The sequence below is a fragment of the Perna viridis genome, chromosome 15 (assembly GCF_037379345.1).
Source record: "Perna viridis isolate PV_CMFRI_1.1 ecotype Kerala chromosome 15, ASM3737934v1, whole genome shotgun sequence".
In the NCBI taxonomy this organism is placed as follows: domain Eukaryota; kingdom Metazoa; phylum Mollusca; class Bivalvia; order Mytilida; family Mytilidae; genus Perna; species Perna viridis.
Window position 1 is genome coordinate 8,299,417 of NC_142459.1, and position 24,211 is coordinate 8,323,627.

Consider the following 24,211-nt stretch of genomic DNA (forward strand, 5'->3'; position numbering starts at 1 on the left):
GTAATATTGTTCACGGGGTTCCAATTTTCGTGTTTTTCGTGGATAGTCCAAACCACACAATTTAGTTCCTAACGAAAAGGAGAATCCCATTGTTGGTATACTAAAACTTCAAAACCACGAATATAAGAATCCAAGAACTTGTGTTTCTTTCAAAATCGAAATTTGGAATCCACGAATTGACGTACTTTCATAGTATCGTCCGGAACCTATTTATCGTCGAACGATGACGATATTGACGATAAATATATATTAGTATACGACTTTAAAAAATGCGTTCGTGCGATGAAATTCATCACCTGTTTTTTTACGTTATAAAAGAAAGAATTCCTTTAGAACATTCAATCAATAAGTTCCTGTTAAGGCATATTAAGCTTCGAATGTTATTATGGAAATGTGGATGGAATCAGTGTGTTGCATTGTAGCTTCAATATGGCCTCACTCCTGAACTCTGGATCTTTAACTGAATAGTTAAAGCAATGTTGAAAAATACAGATGCCACAGTCCGCACTAATTTTAAATACTATATAGTGGCAAACATTTACTTCCTCTTTACAAACAGATAACTCTTCGGTCACTAGAAAAATACTTAAACAGCTCTCGGGAAGCTCACAAAAGGGAATTTCCTAAGCAGAACACATGTACCTTAAAACCAGGCCAGCTAAATAGCAGTGGTTGCCATTTTAAAACAATCGGAGGGCGCACCCGTTCAGGCCCTTAATCTAAAATAAATCCTTTTCAAAAGAGACAGTCTTCCACCAAACCCCCCCCCAAAAAAAAAACAACAACAACAAACAACAAACAAACAAACTCGTTTAGATCAACACATGGTTTTCAGTGATAGGGAAAAACCTATACCATTTTTTTAAAAGGCCCAAAAATGAATGACACAAATCGACTTAATGTAAAGCAAAAACGTAAAATGAATAACGGAAAACATAAAAAATGACAACCATTAGACTTTAGCTTCCTTGCTTGGGACAGGCACATAAAATATGTGTCGGGTTTAAACATGTTTGTAAGTGCTTGGTAAGCCAAATTAATTCTGGTCCGTAATTCATAAACGATATCTGGTTGAAGGGTTGTTATCTCTCTTGGGAATGTTGTCCTCAACGCCAGCTAGAATTTCCCAGTCATTCCACTGGCTTTGCTACTTGTGTTTCTGCATGATCCTTTGCTTCCTTTATTGATATTGATGGACTTTGGCCCCTAATATACCTGTGTTTTTTTTTCCTTCATTGTGTGTCAAAGGCTGCTAATATATATATCAGAGTATATAAATATATGTGAAGATGACGCCATGTGTATCTTACATCCGTTAAGGCTGCCCTTCAAGACGACAAAACGTGTTTAAGGTTTGTTGGCTGACTGCACAACTTAAAATTCAGGTTTTCAATCAGTTTCTATATCGTAAGGATCGTGGTAGTTGATAGTATGTCGAAGAAGCTTTTCTAGCAACCCATTCTCCACATATTATGCTAACTGAAAAGCAACCCATTCTCCACATATTATGCTAACTGATCTTTACAGGTCTTGCAGATTATCATTTTATATATTGTCCTTAAGCTTGTCTCAGTTCAACGGCTCTCACTTCGCAATTTTTTTCTTTGCTATGACGACCTTCCCTCTACACAAGTTCTTTTCTTTGTCTTGATTCGGCCGACTTCCATGACGGTTGCTGAATATTTACAATACAAAGTCGTCCTGATGTTACCACCGCACTGACGTCTCTTGTTTAACCAATTCACTGCATGCATCTATAACCGCATTCTTAACTACCCATTTGTCCTTTCTTGATTTAGACATTTGATCCTATCCTTCGTCATCCTTGGTGTTCCTTAACATCATAACCTTTCTGGTTTTGGTGACTTTAATTCCTCTGTATTGGAAGACAGTCGTAGTTGAAGTTATGAACTCGTGCTTACAACCAACACTGTTAAATCTTTTGGAACCCCAAGCCATCGGCGTTATTATCTGTAACCCATCCGTTCCAGATTTTAAGTTCTGGTCAAAGGTACTTAAAACATTAACAATAGCCATGTGATTATCGTTAATCAATGTAGTTGTTCCCCTCCATAATAAGCAGTGATAGGGTTATAGTTCCGAACTGATATAGATTTTTAAAATCGTAAACATCCTTCCGATTTAAGCCACTTTTCTTGTAACCATTTTTTTTCTCCTAACCACATTGATGAGTATCCATAGTTGTAATGCAAAATCGGACAGTTCTTTTATAATCTACATGGAATGTCATTTGGATCTGGTAATGAAGATGCTCTCGTAATCTTTAGAGTTGGCTATTAAATTTCTTTGTTGGCTCCTGGGCTTATTTATCTGTGTCGGTATCTGTTACCCCTATCTCTGTCTAGGTCATTGTGACTTTCTCTCAGAAAACTACTCAACTTTCTGTTTTTTGGCGATTTAAGCGACCTTATTGTTTGTCTTCCAACGGTTTTTTTCACAACGTTGAAGGGATTAGCTGTACATTGCAATCTCTTTCTTGCTTTTTCTCTTGTTTTTTTTTTCGGGGTTCGCTGCTCTACTCGATGTTGATAATCTTCCCTGTTGACATCTATATGTTCTTTTTATGCCTTCTGTTCGTGCATATCTGCTTTCTTTTCTCACCTGGTTAAGTTGCGATGTTCTTTTCTCAGTTGAGAAACTGTTTGATTTTTCTGTTCTGTTTTTAGGCATGACTTTTCTGCCTTTGCTATTTTTCCATTCTTAACTTAACAGTTCCCATTGCTAAAATGAGCATTGCTTTTATCTACCTTATACATCCTCTACACATGGTGTTTCTTCATCAAACTGGGCCGATTCTTTATTACAAGCTTCTGCTAACCACTGGTTAAATATGATTTGCAAGATTCAAAATCATAATCAGTTAATCGGTGGTCATAACAGTACAAAATTATTTTACAAAAACAATCAATAGTCATTGTTTGAGAATAAACTGAGTATTTTTTCAACCAAGGACTGATATCTGAAAAAGAATTAGGTACAATACGTTTTGAGACGCACTTCCGCATACCAGCATACCCCTGATTCGAGAGTCTGATACGCAGATAATTATGGCGTTCAAGGAAATAAGAGTTGGTAGTAGTTACTGTAGCATAAAATATATAAAAACCTTATGCAGGAGCTCCGAGATGAGGTATATTGCTGCATAGGTAAGGGCAATTTATTTTTATTTTATAATTTAAGTAGTCTTTTTTATCATTAATCTTAATACTGAAGTACTGTTGTAGAATTCGAGTTGTTTATCCAAATAAAATGCTGAACATGCTGTTTCTGTAGTTTCAATTATCTCGAGCTCTGATGGATAAATTACAGGTAAACATTTACTAAAAGGAGGGTTTTAAGGACGTAGAACTTGGGTTAGGGACATAACTCTTGAAATCAGTGATGTGTTTGTATCATTTTCAATTTCACCAAAGCCTTTTAAGCTTTCATTAGAAACAGGATGAAATCAATGATAACCAAGTTATTTTGATGCTTACATCAGATTGTTATAAAGAGCCTGTATGCAAACGTTCCAATAATTTGTAAGAGTTGTATCCCTTCCCATAGGTCTACCTCCTAAAAGGATATATATGTATGTGAAATTGAAGAATTTACAATCTTTTATATTTTTATTCTTTACAAGATTCTGAAGAAATATATTCTCGTAAGATTACAAAAACAAAGTCTGCCAGGAGAACAGTACAGTTACTGCCAATTGGAATGTCAACTTGTTACTGAAAATAGCTGCTCAAAATGTGAAAAGTTTTAACAAAATTAACTTAGAAAAGAGGTGCTATTCAGGCGACAAGCTAAGATCCCATTTTTTTCCGTAGCCCAACTCAAACAAGAAGCCTGAATCGCTCACTTGGCTAAAGTTTTGACTTTCAAAGTCAATAACTCTAACAACACAAGGAGTTCTCTGACAATCTTATCATAAGGATATTTTCATAAAGTGAAAGTTTTTATTTATTATAGTTCTCAAGATATTGGCTGAAACTACTAAAAACATTTTCGCCTTTAAAGGACAAAACCATAACAATGAGTCGTCCGACAACTTTAATCAAATGCTGACTTTTGTTGGCCTTATAAGATGGATCATTTCGGATATTGAAATAATTTTGTTTAGATTAAAGGTATAACAAAATGAGATTTATGAAAAACACTTCTGACAACCCCTTAGTTCTTTTTCAGTAGCCATGTTTTCTATCAAAACATTCCCGAATCGGATCAATGCAGCAATATTCATACTAAAATTATTTCTTATTGTTTTGATAGTTTCAGAGGAAAAGATTTTTGAACGACATAACATTAAACTTGAGAAAAAACTGTCAAAAATGGTATTACTCTAACATGGCTTCACAGATTACAACGAAAATTTTACAAGTCATAAAACTCATCATGATGAAGCTTTTACCCAAGTGAGAATTTGGCGAAATCTCACAATTTTGGAAATATATCAAACATAACATCTGTCTGACCCCTTATGTTTTATTGTTAGTAATAGCGAGCTTTTGTTCCACGGATGAAAAATTCCCTCTTCTGTTCTATAAGGAATACCCTAAGAAACATTCCTACCAAGTTTGATTTTAATTGTTCAAGCAGTGTTAAAGAAAAAAAGATTTTTGAAAGAAAAATCTCAAAAAAGAGAAAACAACGTTGAAAAGGGGCAATAAACAAATCCAAAATTTGGAAAAAAGAAAACATTGAAATAAGATAGGTCTTACCGTACTGAACACTTTTACTCACGTATGAATATTGCTAAACGAATTTGGAGATAAATGCGAAAAACTCCTGTCTAACCACTATGTTCTATTTTTAGTAAACACAAGCTTTATTCATAAAACCCTAAGGAACATTCATACCAAGTTGGTTACTTAGTCAAGTATTGTCAGAGAAGAAGATTTTTGAAAAACTGTTAACAACAACGGACGCCAAGTGGTTACAATAGCTCACATGGCTATTTCGAAGAACAGGTGAGCTAAAAAAGAGTTACCAAATCGGAAGAAAAACAAATAATGTACATTGGTTATAATAAAATATCTGTTTTTCGTTCTTTCTGGCTTCTTTTTCTAAAACAGTAAACGCCACAAACTCCAAATTTAGTAGGAACTTTCTTTAGTATTGAATAAACTCATATCAGAATTTCAGATATATTGGTCAACAACGAAGTTATCGCACAGAAACAAAGTGTCCCCAGACGCCATGGCAACGACTTCGCCGAATCAATATAAAAGATTGAGGTGCTATCCAGGTAATGAGCATACTTTTTTTTCTTAGGCCCCTCCCAAAAAGTGGCCCCATCCAAGATTTATTTGTTATTAGCCATTAAACAACGGTTGCTGAAATCGATAAAATAAACGAGGCTTTTATCAGGCAAAAAGAAATTGGATTGGCGGGTGGGTCAAAAACATACCCCTTTGTTCCATGAGTCACTGCTACTGCAAAGAATAAATTACTCACCTTATTCACATATCGGTGCCGAAAAGCCTGGTGGGCATTGGCAACTAAATGTTCCACTATTAGATTGGCATACTCCACCATTTAGACACGGTTCCGACGAACATGGGTCGCTATCTATAAAATTAATTTGTAGTATTGATCCAGTCTCAATATAAATCTTCATATGTATTCGAAAAACTAAGATATTTTAGATTAAGTTCAATATAGATTTTTTTTTCTGAATTAGGTTAATGCATTAGTGAGAGATAGTTGCAGAATAAGAATTCATAAAAACAAATACGTTTCTTGTTTCCGACGCATTTTTTCGTCAATTCAAATTTTAACCAATTACCTGACTTTTAATGAACAACTAAAGAAAAAACTCAAATGTCGGATTTGTTGCAATAATTTAGAAATGTTGCGTAAAAACATAAATAAAGATTGTGGAAGACTAATGACCCCTCCAAGTGACAAACCCCAATCCAAGCATTCATTACAAGAGTAATCAAGGGAACCAAGGTTATAGCGGTAATAAAAAGAATGTAATCCAGGGACAAAGACCAGACATGGAAAACAGACATTCACAACAAAGAACATAAAGTAACTAAAATCATACATACAAAGTAACAAAAGTAAATGAGCAGCTCGGGCTCCACTAAAAACTGGGAGCATGGACCAGGTGCACCGGTAGGGTAAGCAATCAATCCATCCAATGGCAGACCAAATAGTTGCAATGAATGTGGATGGACAGATAGAAAAACAGAAAAAAAATAGACGAAATCATAGAAACTTGTTTGGAAAAGTTCAGAATTCAAACAACAGATTCTAAAAGGCCTGAATCGCACAACTGGTTTGATTTGCACAATTCGTTTTTTGTAAATGCGGCCATGTTTTATTTTTTGATAAAGAAATACCTTATGCTCTTACCTAAGGCACACACGTATTATCATTTGCTTTATTCTCTCCATTAGTTTCTGAGCAGAAAATGTTTCAAGTACAATCATAAAAAATTAGCAAAACGATTTTGAGGAAGGGCAATAACCTTCAAAAATGATTCATATGAAAATTTGACCAAATATAGATCTTATCATGCTGAAAACGTCTACCATGGTTAAAATTTTTCGACAGATCAAAAATCCCAACATCACTTCTATACAGAAAAACACAATAGCATTCATATTGAGTTTTTTTTTCGTAAATGGTCCAGTTATATCAATGGAGAAGAATGTTGAAAAAAATAATTAACAACGACGTCAACGGACGCCTAGTTCCAGGTGAGGAAAAATCATCACCAAGAGACCAATTTAAGGTTGTATTAAGGAGGTAAACCTAAGGTAAGGAAAACAACTTATAAAATCATTGGAACGTTTGTATTGAGTCTCTTTATATCGATATCATGTAAGCATCAAAGTAACCTGGATTGATTTCATTCTTTTTCAAATGAAAGCTTGAAAGGCTTAGGTGAAATTGAATATGATACAAACATATCATTGATTTCAAGAGTTATGTCCCTTATCCCAGGTCTACCTCCTTAATTAGTTCTCCATCTAAGAAACAGACAAAATGTGTAAAATCAAGCAATTTCGACTATTTATACCATTGAATGATTTAAGCGCAACAATTTAGAATAATAATTGCAGAATTGGAGAATTACTTCAAAAATAGAAGAGTTTTTTGGTGTGGCCCCATTGACACCTTACAACTCGAAAGCGGTCAAAAACACATCAAATCTGTTTTATACATTTGTTTACAAGAATTAAACAAGGAACACAATCCAAAAAGAAATAACCAAAATAAAACAAACATAGTAAATGGGTTTAAATAATTTACACTTTTGGCCAATTATTATAAAACTGAAGGGGCCAGGAACTCATAATTATAAAGAATATTTCTTAAGTGGTACGTTAAATCATATCAATGAAGTTGGTTCGGTAAGGGCAAATTTTGTGCAGTTTTTCTCTCTTTTACCAACGGCCTCATCTGTGTTACAACTCGTGTAAAAATATTTTGAGTCAACAGATGTGTGGCCACTTACGTTCCATGCAAAAACCATCTTAAAAGTTGCAGAAATGTTTAAAGTTAAAGGTTTTAGTAAAAGTTACATAAATGCATACTGTTATTTCATGAATAACGTCATATCGTCAAAAACATCTTACATTCAGCGTTTGCGACCATTTTACTTTACTATAACTACCTAGAAATCAGATGTCATCTATTTTCAAAAACTGCCCAAATTAAGAGGTTAAAAGGGATCCTTACCGAACTTAGTCCTTTCATACCAATTGGTTTAAAACAAATTAAGTATGCTCCAAACCCAAGTGTCTAGGGACAAAGACAACGACTACGATATTTTTTCGGTCGTATAGAAAATGCAGAGAATTTATTGCATTTTAAAAGTACAGTATATGTATAACCTCAAGAAATAACAATAAAAAGGTTTGTAAAGTTTGCCTTCTTAAGATACTGAAAAGTCACATTCAGTTGAAAATGGGTGGACAACTTCTCGCACTTTTTCTCTATACATAAATGCATCAAGAAATATCTACACCACAGTACTTCAGGATATCTGGTCCATGCTCCCAGTGTTTAGTGTAGTCCGAGTTGCTCATTTGCTTCTTTTACTTTGTATGATTTTAGTTGCTTTATGTTGTTTGTTGTGTATGTCTGTTTTCCATGACTGGTCTTTGTCCCTTGATTACATTCTTTTGATTACCGCTATGAACTTGGTTCCCTTGTTTACTCTTTCATAGCTTTTTGGTTGTTCTCTAGATGTTTCAAATACATTTAAGGTAATAAGGTAACCAAATGGAGAATAATGATGTGTCCGAATCTTACGTTAAATGGTATTTAATTACTTACTTTCACAAAAATCACCTGTAAAGGGAATTGGACACTGACAAACTCCATTCACACAAGTCCCGCCATTCTGACAAACTACACCATTGCATGGGTCAGGCGATACTACAATATAATACACAAAATATTTTAATTGGGAAATAGAATATAAAACAATAACTTTTAAAATATAATGACACTAAGAAGCCTGAATCGTTCACCTTGCTTGATCAGCAACATTAAATTTTTGTAAAAGCTGTCATTTTTTATGAATAAAAATTCCTAACACACCTTCCCAAGGAACAATCATATCAATTTTAATTTAATTCTGACCAGTAGTTTCTGAAGAGAAAATTTTAGTAAGTAATAAAATTGAAAATAGCAACCAAACAAAATAACTTCCAAAATGGCTTGATAGATTTACAAGAAACATAGACCACAAATAGATCTCAAAACACAGTACACTTTAAACCATGTCAGAAATTTCCTAAACCTAGCAGTTTTGAAGATGTATGCCACAAATGTCTAATTTATTTTTAGTAACAGCAGCCATGTTTTCCAGGAATCAAAAATGCAAACTTCAGTTCAATGCAGAATTCCGTAAGAAATATTGAAACCAATGTTGCTTCTAATTGGTTCAGTTGTGTTGGAGAAGAAGATTTTCGAAATAAATAACATTAAAATAGCAAATAAAGAGGGAAAAGATTTCCACGACAATTTGACCACAGACAGATCTCAACACGCTGCACACTTTTAACCATAAAATAATTACATTAAAATAGCAAAAAAAGAGGGAAAAGATTTCCACGACAATTTGACCACAGACAGATCTTAACACGCTGCACACCTTTAACCATAAAATAATTTGGTTAAACATAGCGGTTTTCTATGGTCCATATATTCTATTTTAATTTACAGCGGTCATGTTTATCCACGAATCAAATATTCCCACATTAGTTCCATTCAGAATACCACCAGTAACAATCAAATAAATTAACATTGAATTTCTAATTTTTTTTAGTAACAGCAGCCATGTTTTTCCAGGAATCAAAAATGCAAACTTCAGTTCAATGCAGTGCCTTATAATAAAGATCATTTCGGCAATTGAAAGAATTTGGCTAAAACCAAGTTTTGAAGATGAATGAGAAAAACTGCTGACTGACCCGTTTGTTGTTTTTTAGTAACGGCGGCCATGTTTTTCGACGGATAAAAAATCCCCACAACTGATATACGCAGGATACTCCAAGAAATATTCAATCTAAATGAAGGCAATAGGTCATATTGACTTCGGCCTGATGATCTAAGAAACTAATCACAGGTATATCTCAACACGCTGCACACTTTTAACCAATATCAGAGATTTAGAAGTGTTAGGGGAAATGATTTTTGAAAGTACATTAACAATAAAATAGTAAAAACAATGTCGAAAAGGGGTATTTTCTCCAACATAACTTAGCAGATTGATAAGAAAACTGGACCACAGACAGATCTAATCACGTTGCACACATTTAACCTAATAGTACGTGGGCTGAGATAACGCACAATGCACCCCCTATTAAAAGATTATTTTCAGGTACCGTAATACCTCCTAGAACTGAAGCATTTTTCTATTTTTTTTTGATGACTTTTTATACCTCGATGAAACAAAATTCAATATTTACTGTATAGATATCAGTTATTTACCGACTGTTCCCAGTGTAATAAATTCCGATAATTCACACTGTGAAATAAATTCGATAATTTCACTCTCTGTCTTTTTCCCGCCAAAACGTCACAACTTTGATATCAATCCGTAATTCACAGAATTTAAAATTCATGTTGAAAATATCGATAAATTATGAAAAAAAATCTACATAATAAATAGAATCATCAATTGGTTATCATGAATAACCAAAATATGATCACTCGTGCCGAGAACGCTTGAGGATTTAACTCGTGCACGGAACAAGTTCCGCACACTCGTAAAATCTAGGCGTTCTTCGGTTATTTTGGTTATTCACTCTTTTCAATTAGTTATCTTATTCTTCTTTTGTTATTCTTTTAACTTCTTTTTTTCAGAACGAAGTAAAATAATTGGGACTATAATACCGTACTTCACGTAATTTGCTGAATTTTGATTGGTCCAACACGAGGGTAATATCCTGCTCTATCACATGTCTCAGAGGGTTATTTTTGCCTATTACAAATTTGACAGTTCTAACATCGTTGAGATTTTTTCAGACCCTTCTATAAGTTTACGTTATCTTCCCTGTACCAATTTGATCCGATGGAGCAGTGTAGCAAATAGAGTCGTCACATTCTGAGACGTTGTATAATATTGATTTGTTGTGACATGCATCATTAATTTGATCCTCTCTCTATATATATATTCATTTTCCTTACACATGATGTCCATGGAAGACTTAGATGCTCGAACAAATGAGTCACAAAAATCTTGGATTTTTTGTGTCAGTGGGGTAAAAATATAGGCTTATACAATAACAGAATCCGAGAATATTTTTGGCGACATATTAATTTGGTAATGGGAGGTATAAAGGTACAGGATAATTATTATGAAATTGATGAATGGGGGTGCATTGTAGACCCTACCAGCCCATGGACTACAATGGTTTGGCGATATATGAAAAAAAAACTCCTGTTCTATTTTTAGTGATGACCAGCCATGTTTATCGACCGCTTCAAAATCCCTACATCAGTTCTATGTCGAAAACCCTAAGAAATATTCTTACCAAGTTTGGTTGTTATTGGCCCAGTAGTATTTGAGAGAAAGATTTTTGAAAAATAAACGACAACAACGAATTCCAAGTGATGGGAATACCTCACACAGCCCTCATAATCTCCAAAAATAACAATCACAATGTTTGTAATCTTTGCGTATTTCAGACATTGAAAGGTTTTATTTCCTTGAAATGCACTATGGACAAATGACTGCATGTATGCAGTCAAAAAATATGTATGGGACAGATGCTTCAGGACAAATTTTAATAGCTTTCTGGCTGTTTTCTAAATGTTTTGGACAAAAAAAGGATCCATTTGGTCCTAACTGGAGTGGTCGTGTCAGATGAGAAGGTTTGAAAGAAATAACATTATAAAAATAGAGAAAAAAGCATCGAATAGGGGCAATAACTCCACCATGGCTTGAAAGTGTTTCACAAAATTTAACCACTAATATGACAAACTATACCATAACAATATAAAAACACATTTTTTAGTGGTCTCATAAAAAAATGCTTATAATATCAAATCTAAATAAATGTCATTCAGTTAATCAAAGCATGGTCAGGCTTCTTAAAATGATAAAATAATCTCAAGAACTCAATTTTAGTTGAAACTAGAAAAACTGTGAGCAAACACAATTTTAAGGCCCCCTGCATTAATAAATGCCCCTTCCCAATTGTTTACCAATGGTATAGTCCATCTTGTGCAACAGGAACCGTCCCCCCTCCCCCCCCAAGAAAAAAAAATCATACATATCAAAAAAATATGAATAGGGGGCACACAACAGCATCATGTGAAAAAGAATGAGTGAGTTCTATCAAATTCTAGTCAACTGTTTGCGAGAAGTTTCAGATTTGATTTTATTACCTGATTTTGAACCTTCACATCAGTGGAAGAGTACTTACTTTCACAGAAATCGCCACTAAAGTTTGTTGGACACTGACAAACGCCATTGACACAGGTACCTCCATTTTGACAAGTGACATTGGTACAGAGGTCAGCTGAAACAAGATTTCTGTATATAGTCACGACTCTCTAGTGTTGAATTCAGGGAGGGTTCCTGGTGTGGACCCTGCCCCCCTTTTGTAAAACATTGAACAAGATTTGGAAACCCAATTTTATTCATAATTTTTATTAGTTTTGTGTAATATTTAGGCAAAAAGGCAAATTATAGCCTGGAAATCTTTTTCATTTTATGACCCCCCTTCTTTTTAATAAATTTCATAATTAACCTCTATATATTTATACATATATATATTTGAACTTTGAACATTGGACACAAAATTTAACCACTAATAGAACTTACTATTCTGAACAATTTTACCCCATATCAGAATTTGGCAAAAACCAAACAGTATTGAAGATATTCTGTCTGACCCTTCTTTTATTTATAGTAATGGCCACCCTGGTTGTTGATGGATCAAAATTCCTTACAACAGTTCTAAGCAGTCATAAACAAAAGGTCATAAACAACATTCAAATCAAGATTAGTTCTACTTGGTCTAGTAGTGTCACAGGAGTTTTAAAAATAATATTAAAAATAGCCCGAAAATGTTCAAAAAGGGCAATACTTCATTTATGGATAAACAGATTTTCACAAAATCATGACGCAGATTGATCTAATAATGCTAAACACTTTAAACCTATGTCAGAATTTTTTTGGAGATATATGCAAAAAACTTCTGTCTGACCCCTATGTTTTTTTAGTAACAGGGGCCAGGTTTTTTTGACAAATCAAAACTCTCCATATCAGTTCTATGCAGAATACCCTATGGAGCACTCATACTCATGATTGGTCTTGTAGTTATAGAGGATAAGAATTTTGAAAAATCGAAAAAAAATATAGTTAACTACGACGACAACAATGGACAATGAGAAAGGTGCCAAGAAATGGCAAAAGCTCACATGGCCTTATTTACTCTTTTTGCACCTTTATTTAAAATGGTAAGAGCCACAATTCTAAATTATATCAGAACCTTCCTTTTGTGGTTACTAAAATCATTTCAAAATTTTATAAAAATTGGTCAACCATAAATAAGTTATCACACAGCAACTAAGTATCCCCGAAATGATGACGAGGACGACTATACCATAACAATATAAAAACACATTTTTTAGTGGTCTCATAAAAACATGCTTATAATATCAAATCTAAACAAATATCATTCAGTTAATCAAAGCATGGTCAGGCTTCTTAAAATGATAAAATAATCTCAAGAACTCAATTTTAGTTGAAACTAGAAAAACTGTGAGCAAACACAATTTTAAGGCCCCCTGCATTAGTAAATGCCCCCTCCCAATTGTTTACCAATGGTATAGTCCATCTTGTGCAACAGGAACCGCCCCCCCTCCCCCCCCCAAAAAAAAAAAATCATACATATCAAAAAAATATGAATATGGGCACACAACAGCATCATGTGAAAAAGAATGAGTGAGTTCTATCAAATTCTAGTCAACTGTTTGAGAGAAGTTTCAGATTTGATTTTATTACCTGATTTTGAACCTTCACATCAGTGGAAGAGTACTTACTTTCACAGAAATCGCCACTAAAGTTTGTTGGACACTGACAAACGCCATTGACACAGGTACCTCCATTTTGACAAGTGACATTGGTACAGAAGTCAGCTGAAACAAGATTTCTGTATGTAGTCACGACTCTCTAGTGTTGAATCCAGAGAGGGTTCCTGGTGTGGACCCTGCCCCCCTCCTTTTGTAAAACATTGAACAAGATTTGGAAACCCAATTTTATTCATAATTTTTATTAGTTTTGTGTAATATTTAGGCAAAAAGGCAAATTATAGCCTGGAAATCGTTTTCATTTTATGACCCCCCTTCTTTTTAATAAATTTCATAATTAACCTTTGTATATTTATACATATATATATTTGAACTTTGAACATTGGACTTTACACGCACAAAGTGAACACAATTATTAGCTGACTGAGAGGATTTGCAATCACAAATATTTAAAATGAGATAGAGAGATAAATGCATGCACATATAAATGGATGGGCCAACAAACAGATCAATGGACACAGAAAATTACTATAAGGCTCTGTTAAAGAGCTGTTACATGGCAACAGGGAACATATCCGTAGGTCATTAGAGGCCTTATGAAAAAGGTCAATAAAGAATAAACATGAAAGACACGACTGATTGATTGTTGGTGTTTAATGCCCGAGCAGCAATACAAGAAAGACAAAACATTGGAGAGATGACTTAATTGTTAAAGCAAATCTGTGCTTTTTCTACTCAAACTTACTCTCACAGTTTTGTCCACTATAGTTGCCAGGACAAATACAGATGTATGTCATGTAATCAACACTCTTATAACAGGTGCCACCATTTAAACAGGGGTTAGGGTCACAAGGATTGATCCGTGCTGGAAAAAAATAGAAAAAGATGATTCAGTCACCATATGATCCAAACTCAGTAGTGGAGTGATCATAGACTTGATTATATATATATATGTATATAATTTGTTGATGTCATGGTGCAAAAACCCCACCAAAAAATAATACTATTACATGACAATGGTAAGGGATATAACTCTTGAAATCAGTGATATGTTTGTATCATATTCAATTTCACCAAAGCCTCTCAAACTTTCATTTGAAGCAGAATAAAATCAATCCAATTTAATAAGATTCTTATATATTATTGATGTGAAATGCTCAATGCAAACGTTTCAATGATTTTTAACAGTTATGTTCCTTACCCTAGGTCTACCTCCTTAACAGCAACCAAATCAAATCCAATGAAGAAGAATAACTCATACAAAGTGCCAATATAATACCAAATTTATAAAATTTTCATCTTAGAAGTGCAAAATCTTAATGACAAACTAAGTCTGGTGATATGGTCTGTAATTGTTTTTTTATAAGAAATAAATGTGAATTTGGTAGTTTTTTTGACATGTATGAATCACCTCCTGCCTGATACTTAAAAGGATATTTGAATAAGATATATAGAAACAAGGAGATGTAAAATTGACACATTGCACATCTACATATAATACCCAAATTTCCAATTACATTTCATGAAAGTCCTTCCAGCGGTTATGCTTACAAGAACTTTGAATGGACAGACGTACAGATGGGGTAATACCTATATACCCACTAAACTAGGTTGGGGGTATAATAATGTTTCCGCTAGAAAATCCACCCAGCAGACACAAGAACACTGAATCAACGTTGGATATTGGTTTAAATCATTTCACAACAAAGACTAAGGTAATTACAAAAGACTTACTCTCACAGTTACTGCCAATGTAACCTGTCGGACAGATACATATGTACTCCAAATAATTCTGAGACTGATAACATGTGCCACCATTCTGACATTTATTAGGGATACATGGGTTAATCTTGGCTGAAATGTAAAAGTGGAAAAAAAGTTATAGATTCAGTTAAGAGGATGTCCATGTAAAATCTAGTAGATCCTAAGATATGGGTGGCACAGGGTAATTTTTATCCCACTGAATTTTTGTTCCAACGTAATGTATAAACCACATGTATGCCAAAATGTATATAGTTTGTTTTTATTGACAATGGATGGCTCAGAAAATTATTTGAAGTTTTATAACAAAGCAACCAAACTGTGCCCAATTTAAATAGTTATCGCCCTTTTTTAAATGAATTTCAATGTTTTCTATGTGATTTATTTCTCTTTTATTGTTGCAGTTAATAAAAAAACCAACATTAAGCTTTGAGAAAGGATGCACTTGTGATATGAAATGGGTGCACTTTTTTTAGAACAAAATTTGTCATGCGCCATCTACTTTGTTTTTGCATGGACAACCTCTAAATTACTAAGGACAAATACAGAATACATACACATCGCCAGAAAATATAATTTATTTTTGTCAGAGCTTTTAAAAACACTGAGAAGGGGAAGGTCTCCTGCACACTTCTCGATCTAACCTTAGCAAGACAAACAAATTTTATATTTTACAGCTGTGCATATGTATCGTTTTTCTAATAAACTGTATTTTATAAAGAAAAATAATGATAAAAGGCATTTCTTAAACTCTAACAAATTAGGAAGCATCTTTAAAGAGGTTCAAGTTTAATTTAACTATTTGCACCATCCGAATCAAAGAAAAAGACAAGATCTTACATATCACTTTGGTGAATTGAGTTATAATTTCATTGAAATGCACTGAAAATAAACATTTCAAGGAAGATAACTCTGTCAAAACATCTCATTTTTCCAGCATTCTATTGAAAAATTTGTCCAAATCAGTGATACAGAGATCAAAAAAGTTGTTTTTCAAAACAGAGAAATCATCCTTGACTTAAACTATATTGTCAGTTCAGTGGGTTTCTGAGATGCAAGTTTCAAAATTTTTTCCATTTCGCATAATTCTTACCAAACTTGCACTTAAATTGAAAAAAGAATAGCATGAGACAATACCATATATTGAATTATTTGACATTCTGTATTTTATGGTCATCATCATGAACTCGTGAATCGTTGTATCCATTTGCACCATGAAAACTGATTTATTCAACGGGTCTTAGTTTTTACAAATGGATCGGTTTGACAAATTGATAACTGACCGGAAACTAATCGGTGATCGATGACCAATCACAATGTTTCTTGCATGGATCGGTTCAGGTACTGTTATAATACATTTTATTTGACATCCTGTATTTATATAGTAGTAATTCTAGCTGCATCATAATAATACAGGTTTTTCAAAGAGTAATCAAGGGAACCAAGGTTATAGCGGTAATCAAAAGAATGTAATCCAGGGACAAAGACCAGACATGGAAAACAGACATACACAAAAAAGAACAAAAAGTAACTAAAATCATACATACAAAGTAACAAAAGTAAATGGGCAACTTGGACTCCACTAAAAACTGGGAGCATGGACCAGGTGCACCGGTAGGGTAAGAGTCCTCTGCTTTTCTAGAAACACCCGCCAAATTGCTCATAAAAAGTTAAATCTTTTGTTTTGGATTCTATGTACGAAATTTGTGCTTAATTTCAAAAACTCTGAAACAAAACATCAATATCCTGTGTACAGCAACACATATGCTACATGCAGTACTAAACTGCGCCTTATTATGCAAAAAAATGCATCCAGAACAGTTGCACAAACATGCAGAGAGTTGTGCTTATGTTTTGTAAATACATTCCTCTCCTGAACAGTAGAGGTAATATGTTAGTGGAGTAGTGGAGATACAGTAAGTAGTGCTCCAGATAAGAATCATGCAAAATGTGATTCATGGTTGGAAAGGGTATTTTCATTTTTGATATTTTGTTTAAAATGTTAGAAAAAACAGAAATTAACATTTGGCTTTTTTTCTATAACCCTTGCTCTAAGGAGATAAAAAAATATATAGAATGTACTGTACACTTCAAAATTAAGGGAGATAACTCTGTAAATGACACCAAAATAAAATAGAAACTGTTAGGTCATCCATGTGGATTGTCTCATAAAATCAGACAGATTGAAATGAATAATTACAAATTTCATAATATAGACCCATAAAACAAATTAATTACAAAAATAAAGAAAATGTAGCCTTTTTTTTTGGGTGTACCACATTTTTCAGATTTTGCATTATTCTTACAAAGACTACTACTTAAAATCGTAGCTTCCACTGTTAAGTTAGGAGTCAATTACTTTCAAAATCGCTGTATTCATTAATTTAATCTAATCATACATTTGACAAGGTAATTGTAATTTATTCAATTACATTGAAAGAAATTAGTCCCATTTCTGATAGAATGTACTGTAGAATTGAAAGTTAAGGGAGATAACTCTGTAAATTACACTAAAATACAATAGTAACTTGGATTTTCAATGTGGATAATCTTATAAGAGCAGACAGAATGGAATTCATTTATATAGGCCCATAAAAGCAACTTAAAAACATGAAATAAAAACATATTACGGAATTTGCATGATTCTTACAATGACTAATACTTCATCAGATAATCAATCAGAAAGTCAGGAAGTGGTGATTAATTCAGGAATAAGATAGGATATAAGTAAAAAATTCAAAGTTGCTAATCCTTCATTTAGAAGATGCTTGCTACCAAAAACTGATCTGCTGGTAAACAATGGTCAATCTAGAGGATGTTTCCAGGGGGTGAAATCACACCCTTTTATTTGAAAACTTGTTTAATTTTATGCAAATTTTTGGCAAAAATTAGCAAATAAAAGCCAGGGGACCCAATCCCCCTTTTAAAAATGTTCGTATTAAAAGATCCCCCCTCCTTTCATTTTCTGGATGCACCCCTGAATTACCATGCATGTCTAAAATATCTGGTACTCATTCATATAAGGTGTATTTTTGTACTTACTCTCACAGTAGGTACCAGTGTACCCTGGAACACAAACACAAAATCCATTGCCATATTGGTCAATCTGGTAAGTCCCGCCATTCTGGCAAACAATTGGTGGAACTACAAATATATATAGAAGTAAATTCACCAATTTCCATGTTCCACAAATTCAATAAGAAGGGGCTGTTGAATCGTTAAAAATTAAAAACATAATTTTTTCGACACAGGCGGTAGTTTCACTTTTTACCCTTTGACCTTAAAGAAGCTCTTCCATGGAAACACAAGTCACCTGATCGCAATTCTGTTTCCTGATTGGCTTAATACTGATAACTTAATGGTGTTTGAAAAAACTGTATCGGAAATTGAAATTGTGGGCCATGTGTTATTTTCTTGACTGAAATATAAAAAATTTAAAGTTAAAAAGAACAAAATTTTACTGCGTCACCTATCTTTTTTTAAAGATAGTACATGTTTTTTTCTACTTTAGAAATTCTTTATTGTTTTTCCTGGCAAATGAATCTAAAGATGATAAATCATAAAGTTGTATATAATCTGGATATACAGGCAAATGTGCCACACATGAGAATCATATGGTTTGCATCATATGATTATCATATGAATCAAGCACCATATGATAATCATATATTTCACAAAGAAATGGTTATCATATGTTTTCAAGCCCATATCATCATATGAGAATCATATCATAAACATATGACTAACTCGATATAAATATTATATGATTTCCATATGATTATCATATGAATCAAGCACCATATGATTATCACATGTGGCATATAAATATAAAAGACATCAGAGAATTTAATATTTTTCTTAGTGTAATTACTTTCATGGACTTGACAAAATGAATACAAACAGTTCAAATATGGCATATTTTGCCATTATAACGACACTAACAATATACAACCAACACCCCCACAACATATACCAAAAAGGGGGGGGGTATGGACTTTGTACACAAATGTAACTAACCAATCAAAAGTCCACATTTGTTACAAGCCAAGGATAAATAAGGAAGCACCATAAAACAAGTAAACAAGAGACAATGCTATGTTGCTTTACAAGTACAGTAATGGTCTTTTCGACACCCTGTACTTGTATTGTAAGATTTCCAAGATAAAAATGCAAATTTTCTGAGCAAGCTTTGGATTATCTCCCTTTGGAATCCTCTGACAGTGATTATTTTCCTTCATACACATCTACACATGATATCCAACCTTCCAATAAAATTTCATCAAAAACCTCTCAAAGGATTTAGGAGAAGTTGCACTTACAAGATGTGGACAGATGGACCGACCAACAGTCAGACAGACAGATGGGGTGATTCCTATATACTTAATTAAAGTTTTTGCCTTTAAAAATGTATGTCTACCCTTTATCAAAGTTCAAATAAGTACAATTTCCAGAAAAAAATTGTTGGATCAGAAATTCTTGGAAATAAGCTGCATATCTACAAAGGTTCATGAAATTTGGTGCTGTAGTTTCCAAGGAGTTGCACTTTCAAAAATGTGAAAGGAGGACAGGGTAAAAGCAATACTATTCCCCACCAAAGTGGGGGAGTCAAAATAAGATATTTTAAACCATGCCATACAGACCTGTACCACATTGTTGATCTGTTAAAATATTTCCATTACTGTCATAAAACACTGCATTACAGCCCCCACAATAGTTGTCACTGAAATAAGAATGGAAGTTAACACCGGAATGACAACCAGCTAAAACCAGATAAATATGAGTAAAGCTAGCCCACTGAAAGATACCCCCCTCACCCCTCACAAAGTTTCCATTACTGTTAAAAACACTGCATTACAGTCCCCACAACAGTTGTCACTGAAATAAGAATTGAAATTAACACAAGAATGACAACCAGATAAATATGAGTAAAGCTAGCTCACTGAAAGATAACCCCCCTCACCCCTCACAAAGTTTCCATTACTGTTAAAAACACTGCATTACAGTCCCACAATAGTTGTCACTGAAAAAAGAATGGAAGGTAACACCGGAATGACAACCAGATAAATATGAGTAAAGCTAGCTCACTGAAAGATAACCCCCCTCACAAAGTTTCCATTACTGTTAAAAACACTGCATTACAGTCCCACAATAGTTGTCACTGAAATAAGAATGGAAGTTAACACCGGAATGACAACCAGATAAATATGAGTAAAGCTAGCTCACTGAAAGATAACCCCCCTCACAAAGTTTCCATTACTGTTAAAAACACTGCATTACAGCCCCCACAATAGTTGTCACTGAAATAAGAATGGAAGTTAACACCGGAATGACAACCAGATAAATATGAGTAAAGCTAGCTCACTGAAAGATAACCCCCCTCACAAAGTTTCCATTACTGTTAAAAACACTGCATTACAGCCCCCACAATAGTTGTCACTGACATAAGAATGGAAGTTAACACCGGAATGACAACCAGATAAATATGAGTAAAGCTAGCTCACTGAAAAATAACCCCCCTCACCCCTCACAAAGTTTCCATTACTGTTAAAAACACTGCATTACAGTCCCACAATAGTTGTCACTGAAATAAGAACGGAAGTTAACACCGGAATGACAACCAGATAAATATGAGTAAAGCTAGCTCACTGAAAGATAACCCCCCTCACCCCTCACAAAGTTTCCATTACTGTTTAAAACACTGCATTACAGTCCCACAATAGTTGTCACTGAAAAAAGAATGGAAGTTAACACCGGAATGACAACCAGATAAATATGAGTAAAGCTAGCTCACTGAAAGATAACCCCCCTCACCCCTCACAAAGTTTCCATTACTGTTAAAAACACTGCATTACAGTCCCACAATAGTTGTCACTGAAATAAGAATGGAAGTTAACACCGGAATGACAACCAGATAAATATGAGTAAAGCTAGCTCACTGAAAGATAACCCCCCTCACCCCTCACAAAGTTTCCATTACTGTTAAAACACTGCATTACAGTCCCACAATAGTTGTCACTGAAATAAGAATGGAAGTTAACACCGGAATGACAACCAGATAAATATGAGTAAAGCTAGCTCACTGAAAGATAACCCCCCTCACCCCTCACAAAGTTTCCATTACTGTTAAAAACACTGCATTACAGTCCCACAATAGTTGTCACTGAAAAAAGAATGGAAGTTAACACCGGAATGACAACCAGATAAATATGAGTAAAGCTAGCTCACTGAAAGATAACCCCCCTCACCCTTCACAAAGTTTCCATTACTGTTAAAAACACTGCATTACAGTCCCACAATAGTTGTCACTGAAATAAGAATTGAAATTAACACAAGAATGACAACCAGATAAATATGAGTAAAGCTAGCTCACTGAAAGATAACCCCCCACCCCCTCATAACGTTTCCATTACTGTTAAAACACTGCATTACAGTCCCACAATAGTTGTCACTGAAAAACGAATGGAATGTAACACCGGAATGACAACCAGATAAATATGAGTAAAGCTAGCTCACTGAAAGATAACCCCCCTCACAAAGTTTCCATTACTGTTAAAAACACTGCATTACAGCCCCCACAATAGTTGTCACTGACATAAGAATGGAAGGTAACACCGGAATGACAACTTAGCTATAAAAGAAGAAAATGTAAGTAAAGATAGTTCATGTAAGGACACTCGAGCCTCCTCCCTCAGAATATACTGTTGAGATGAAAAAAATATTACGTCAAACAGGAAGTTAATGTCATTTCAATCAAAAATGCAATACCATGATAGTGTTGGTGTTCTCCTCAGGCCATGATAGCAATGTACTTAGCAGTGCTATGATTTCTTAGCACTGTGCTATCAGTAATTAATTTTAGTTAGAATGCACTATGGGCACTGTGCTATAATTATGGAGGAAGGTCATAAGACCTCTGTGCTATGCCAGTAAGCGCTGTGCTATTTAACATTATAGGGAGAACACTGAGTGTATTGCATATCTATAGTACCTGAAACGATCCGTGCAACAAAAACTGTGATCGGTTATCAATCACCGGTCAGTCATTGATCTGTCAAACCGATCCATTTAACTAGTGATCGCACAACGTGACCACAGAGCGGTCAATGATTTTTATAGCTTTTGTTGTTTTCTTTGTCAATTTTACACATATTTATACATGTATAATGTAATAGATTTAAACATCAATTTATAGTTTAATTTCACATTTCTTTTATTTAAAACAGAACTTACATCATTTTACATAACAAAACTGCAATCAGATCAGTCACCGGTCATCAGTCATTGATCCGTCAGTGATCAATCTGTCAACAGTCATCGATCTGTCAAATCGTTGTGTAGATCGGTTCAAGGACTGTATGTAAAGCTTGCTCATTTACTTTTTTTACTTTGAATGTATGATTTTAGTTACTTTATGTTCTTTGTTGTGTATGTCTGTTTTCCATGTCTGGTCTTTGTCCCTGGATTACATTCTTTTGATTACCGCTATAACCTTGGTTCCCTTGATTACTCTTTCTCACGAACTATCAAGTGGCTTTGACAAGTATTTGCTTTGAAGACTTAACTAATGCACCACATGAACCAATCTATCATGGATCACCAATCCGTTTCTGATCAATCATTGATCCGTCGAAACCAATGGCTTAAATCTGTGATCACTTCCAATTTCTATCACATGACAATTGATCAGTAAATATATTTAAGGGATTCCTTTGTTTTGGTTCCATTTTTACACATATCTACTGAACAATATAGATGTTGATGTCAGTTTGATAACCTTTTTTTTATATTTGCTTTGTCATTAATAAAACACAAAATGTTAATTTTACATTTTAAATTCAAAGTTAATTTAAGGAGGTAGACCTAGTGTAAGGGACATAACTCATAAGGTCGGGATATACTTGTATCATATGTGAAATAAATTTCTACCATACGCGTCGTTATTAACAACACATGGTAAACAAATCCAATAATAGACACAAAAAAATACAGTACCAAAATCAAATTAAAATGTGAAAATAAGTTTACTTTTTTTTTCTTTTTTTTTTAAATTAATCTAAGAATATGATTACATACCAGCATTTAGCAGATGGGTAATTTGGACATGTTGCATATAAACACGGTTGAACAACACAGTTGGCAACTGGCACACCTGGTGGGCATGATATAGCATCAGGGCAGACAACTCCTGAAACTTAAAAATTCAGTGTCTAATATTATGCCTGTCTAATTTTTGTTCTCAGGCAAATGGGGAAAAAGCCATTAATTTTTACATTTCAATTGTTCCAAAAAGTGATGAGGTTTTCTTTTTTTAACCATATGCTGACAAAAATGGATGATGTGGCAACTTCAACAAAGACCAGGCTATAATGCATCTAAACCAAGTAATTAATTTAATTGGCCTCAAATTTTGAACCAAGTAATTAATTAAATTGGTCTTAAATTTTAATACATGCAAGTATATACTCCTTTAGTATGTTACCTGTACTCACAATTGTGTATATTATGTTTATGCAGTTTTCTGAATAATGTTTGTTTGTTTGTTTGTTGGGGTTTAACACCCGAGCAGCATTATCTCACCTATATTCAGGCGATGAACATGAAGTGGATGATAAAATGAACATGAAATAATGATGAAATGAAAAATGGGATGGGACACAAGGATAATGGGGTCGACAAATTTTGATTGCCACTGGAAATAGGGAGAGGTGGGTAGGGTCGGGCAATTTAGCATCCTGTGGCAGAGCCCTACGGTTCCTACTCCAAGAGAATACCACAGTAGGGTTCTTTAACGTGCAAGGAACGTGGCATCTTTCCCAACACGGTGCGGTCAGGTTTTCCGTATTATAGCCTGACAACCCCAGCATGTAACACGCCAGGGGTACCCCATTCCACCACCTGGGGCACACAACCCAGTTGCTCTGTGGACAGAGCGCCCTAGCCC

General features: G+C 34.2%; 1 protein-coding gene across 3 annotated transcripts in view; it reads right to left on the bottom strand.

Moving 5' to 3' along the window:
- LOC148596804 (uncharacterized) overlaps positions 1-24,211 on the bottom strand; it is a 60,443-nt gene that overhangs the window by 1,203 nt on the left and 35,029 nt on the right. For all 3 annotated transcript variants that reach the window (XM_088563341.1, XM_088563340.1, XM_088563339.1), the window contains 9 exons: positions 23,344-23,461; positions 19,911-19,990; positions 18,313-18,414; positions 15,244-15,363; positions 14,255-14,374; positions 13,522-13,617; positions 11,898-11,993; positions 8,299-8,400; positions 5,461-5,574 (listed from right to left, as the gene is read on the bottom strand). In XM_088563341.1, the coding sequence (XP_088419467.1) occupies positions 5,462-5,574; positions 8,299-8,400; positions 11,898-11,993; positions 13,522-13,617; positions 14,255-14,374; positions 15,244-15,363; positions 18,313-18,414; positions 19,911-19,990; positions 23,344-23,461 (947 nt within the window). In that variant the 3' untranslated portion in view covers position 5,461. The remainder of the gene's footprint in view (positions 1-5,460; positions 5,575-8,298; positions 8,401-11,897; positions 11,994-13,521; positions 13,618-14,254; positions 14,375-15,243; positions 15,364-18,312; positions 18,415-19,910; positions 19,991-23,343; positions 23,462-24,211) is intronic.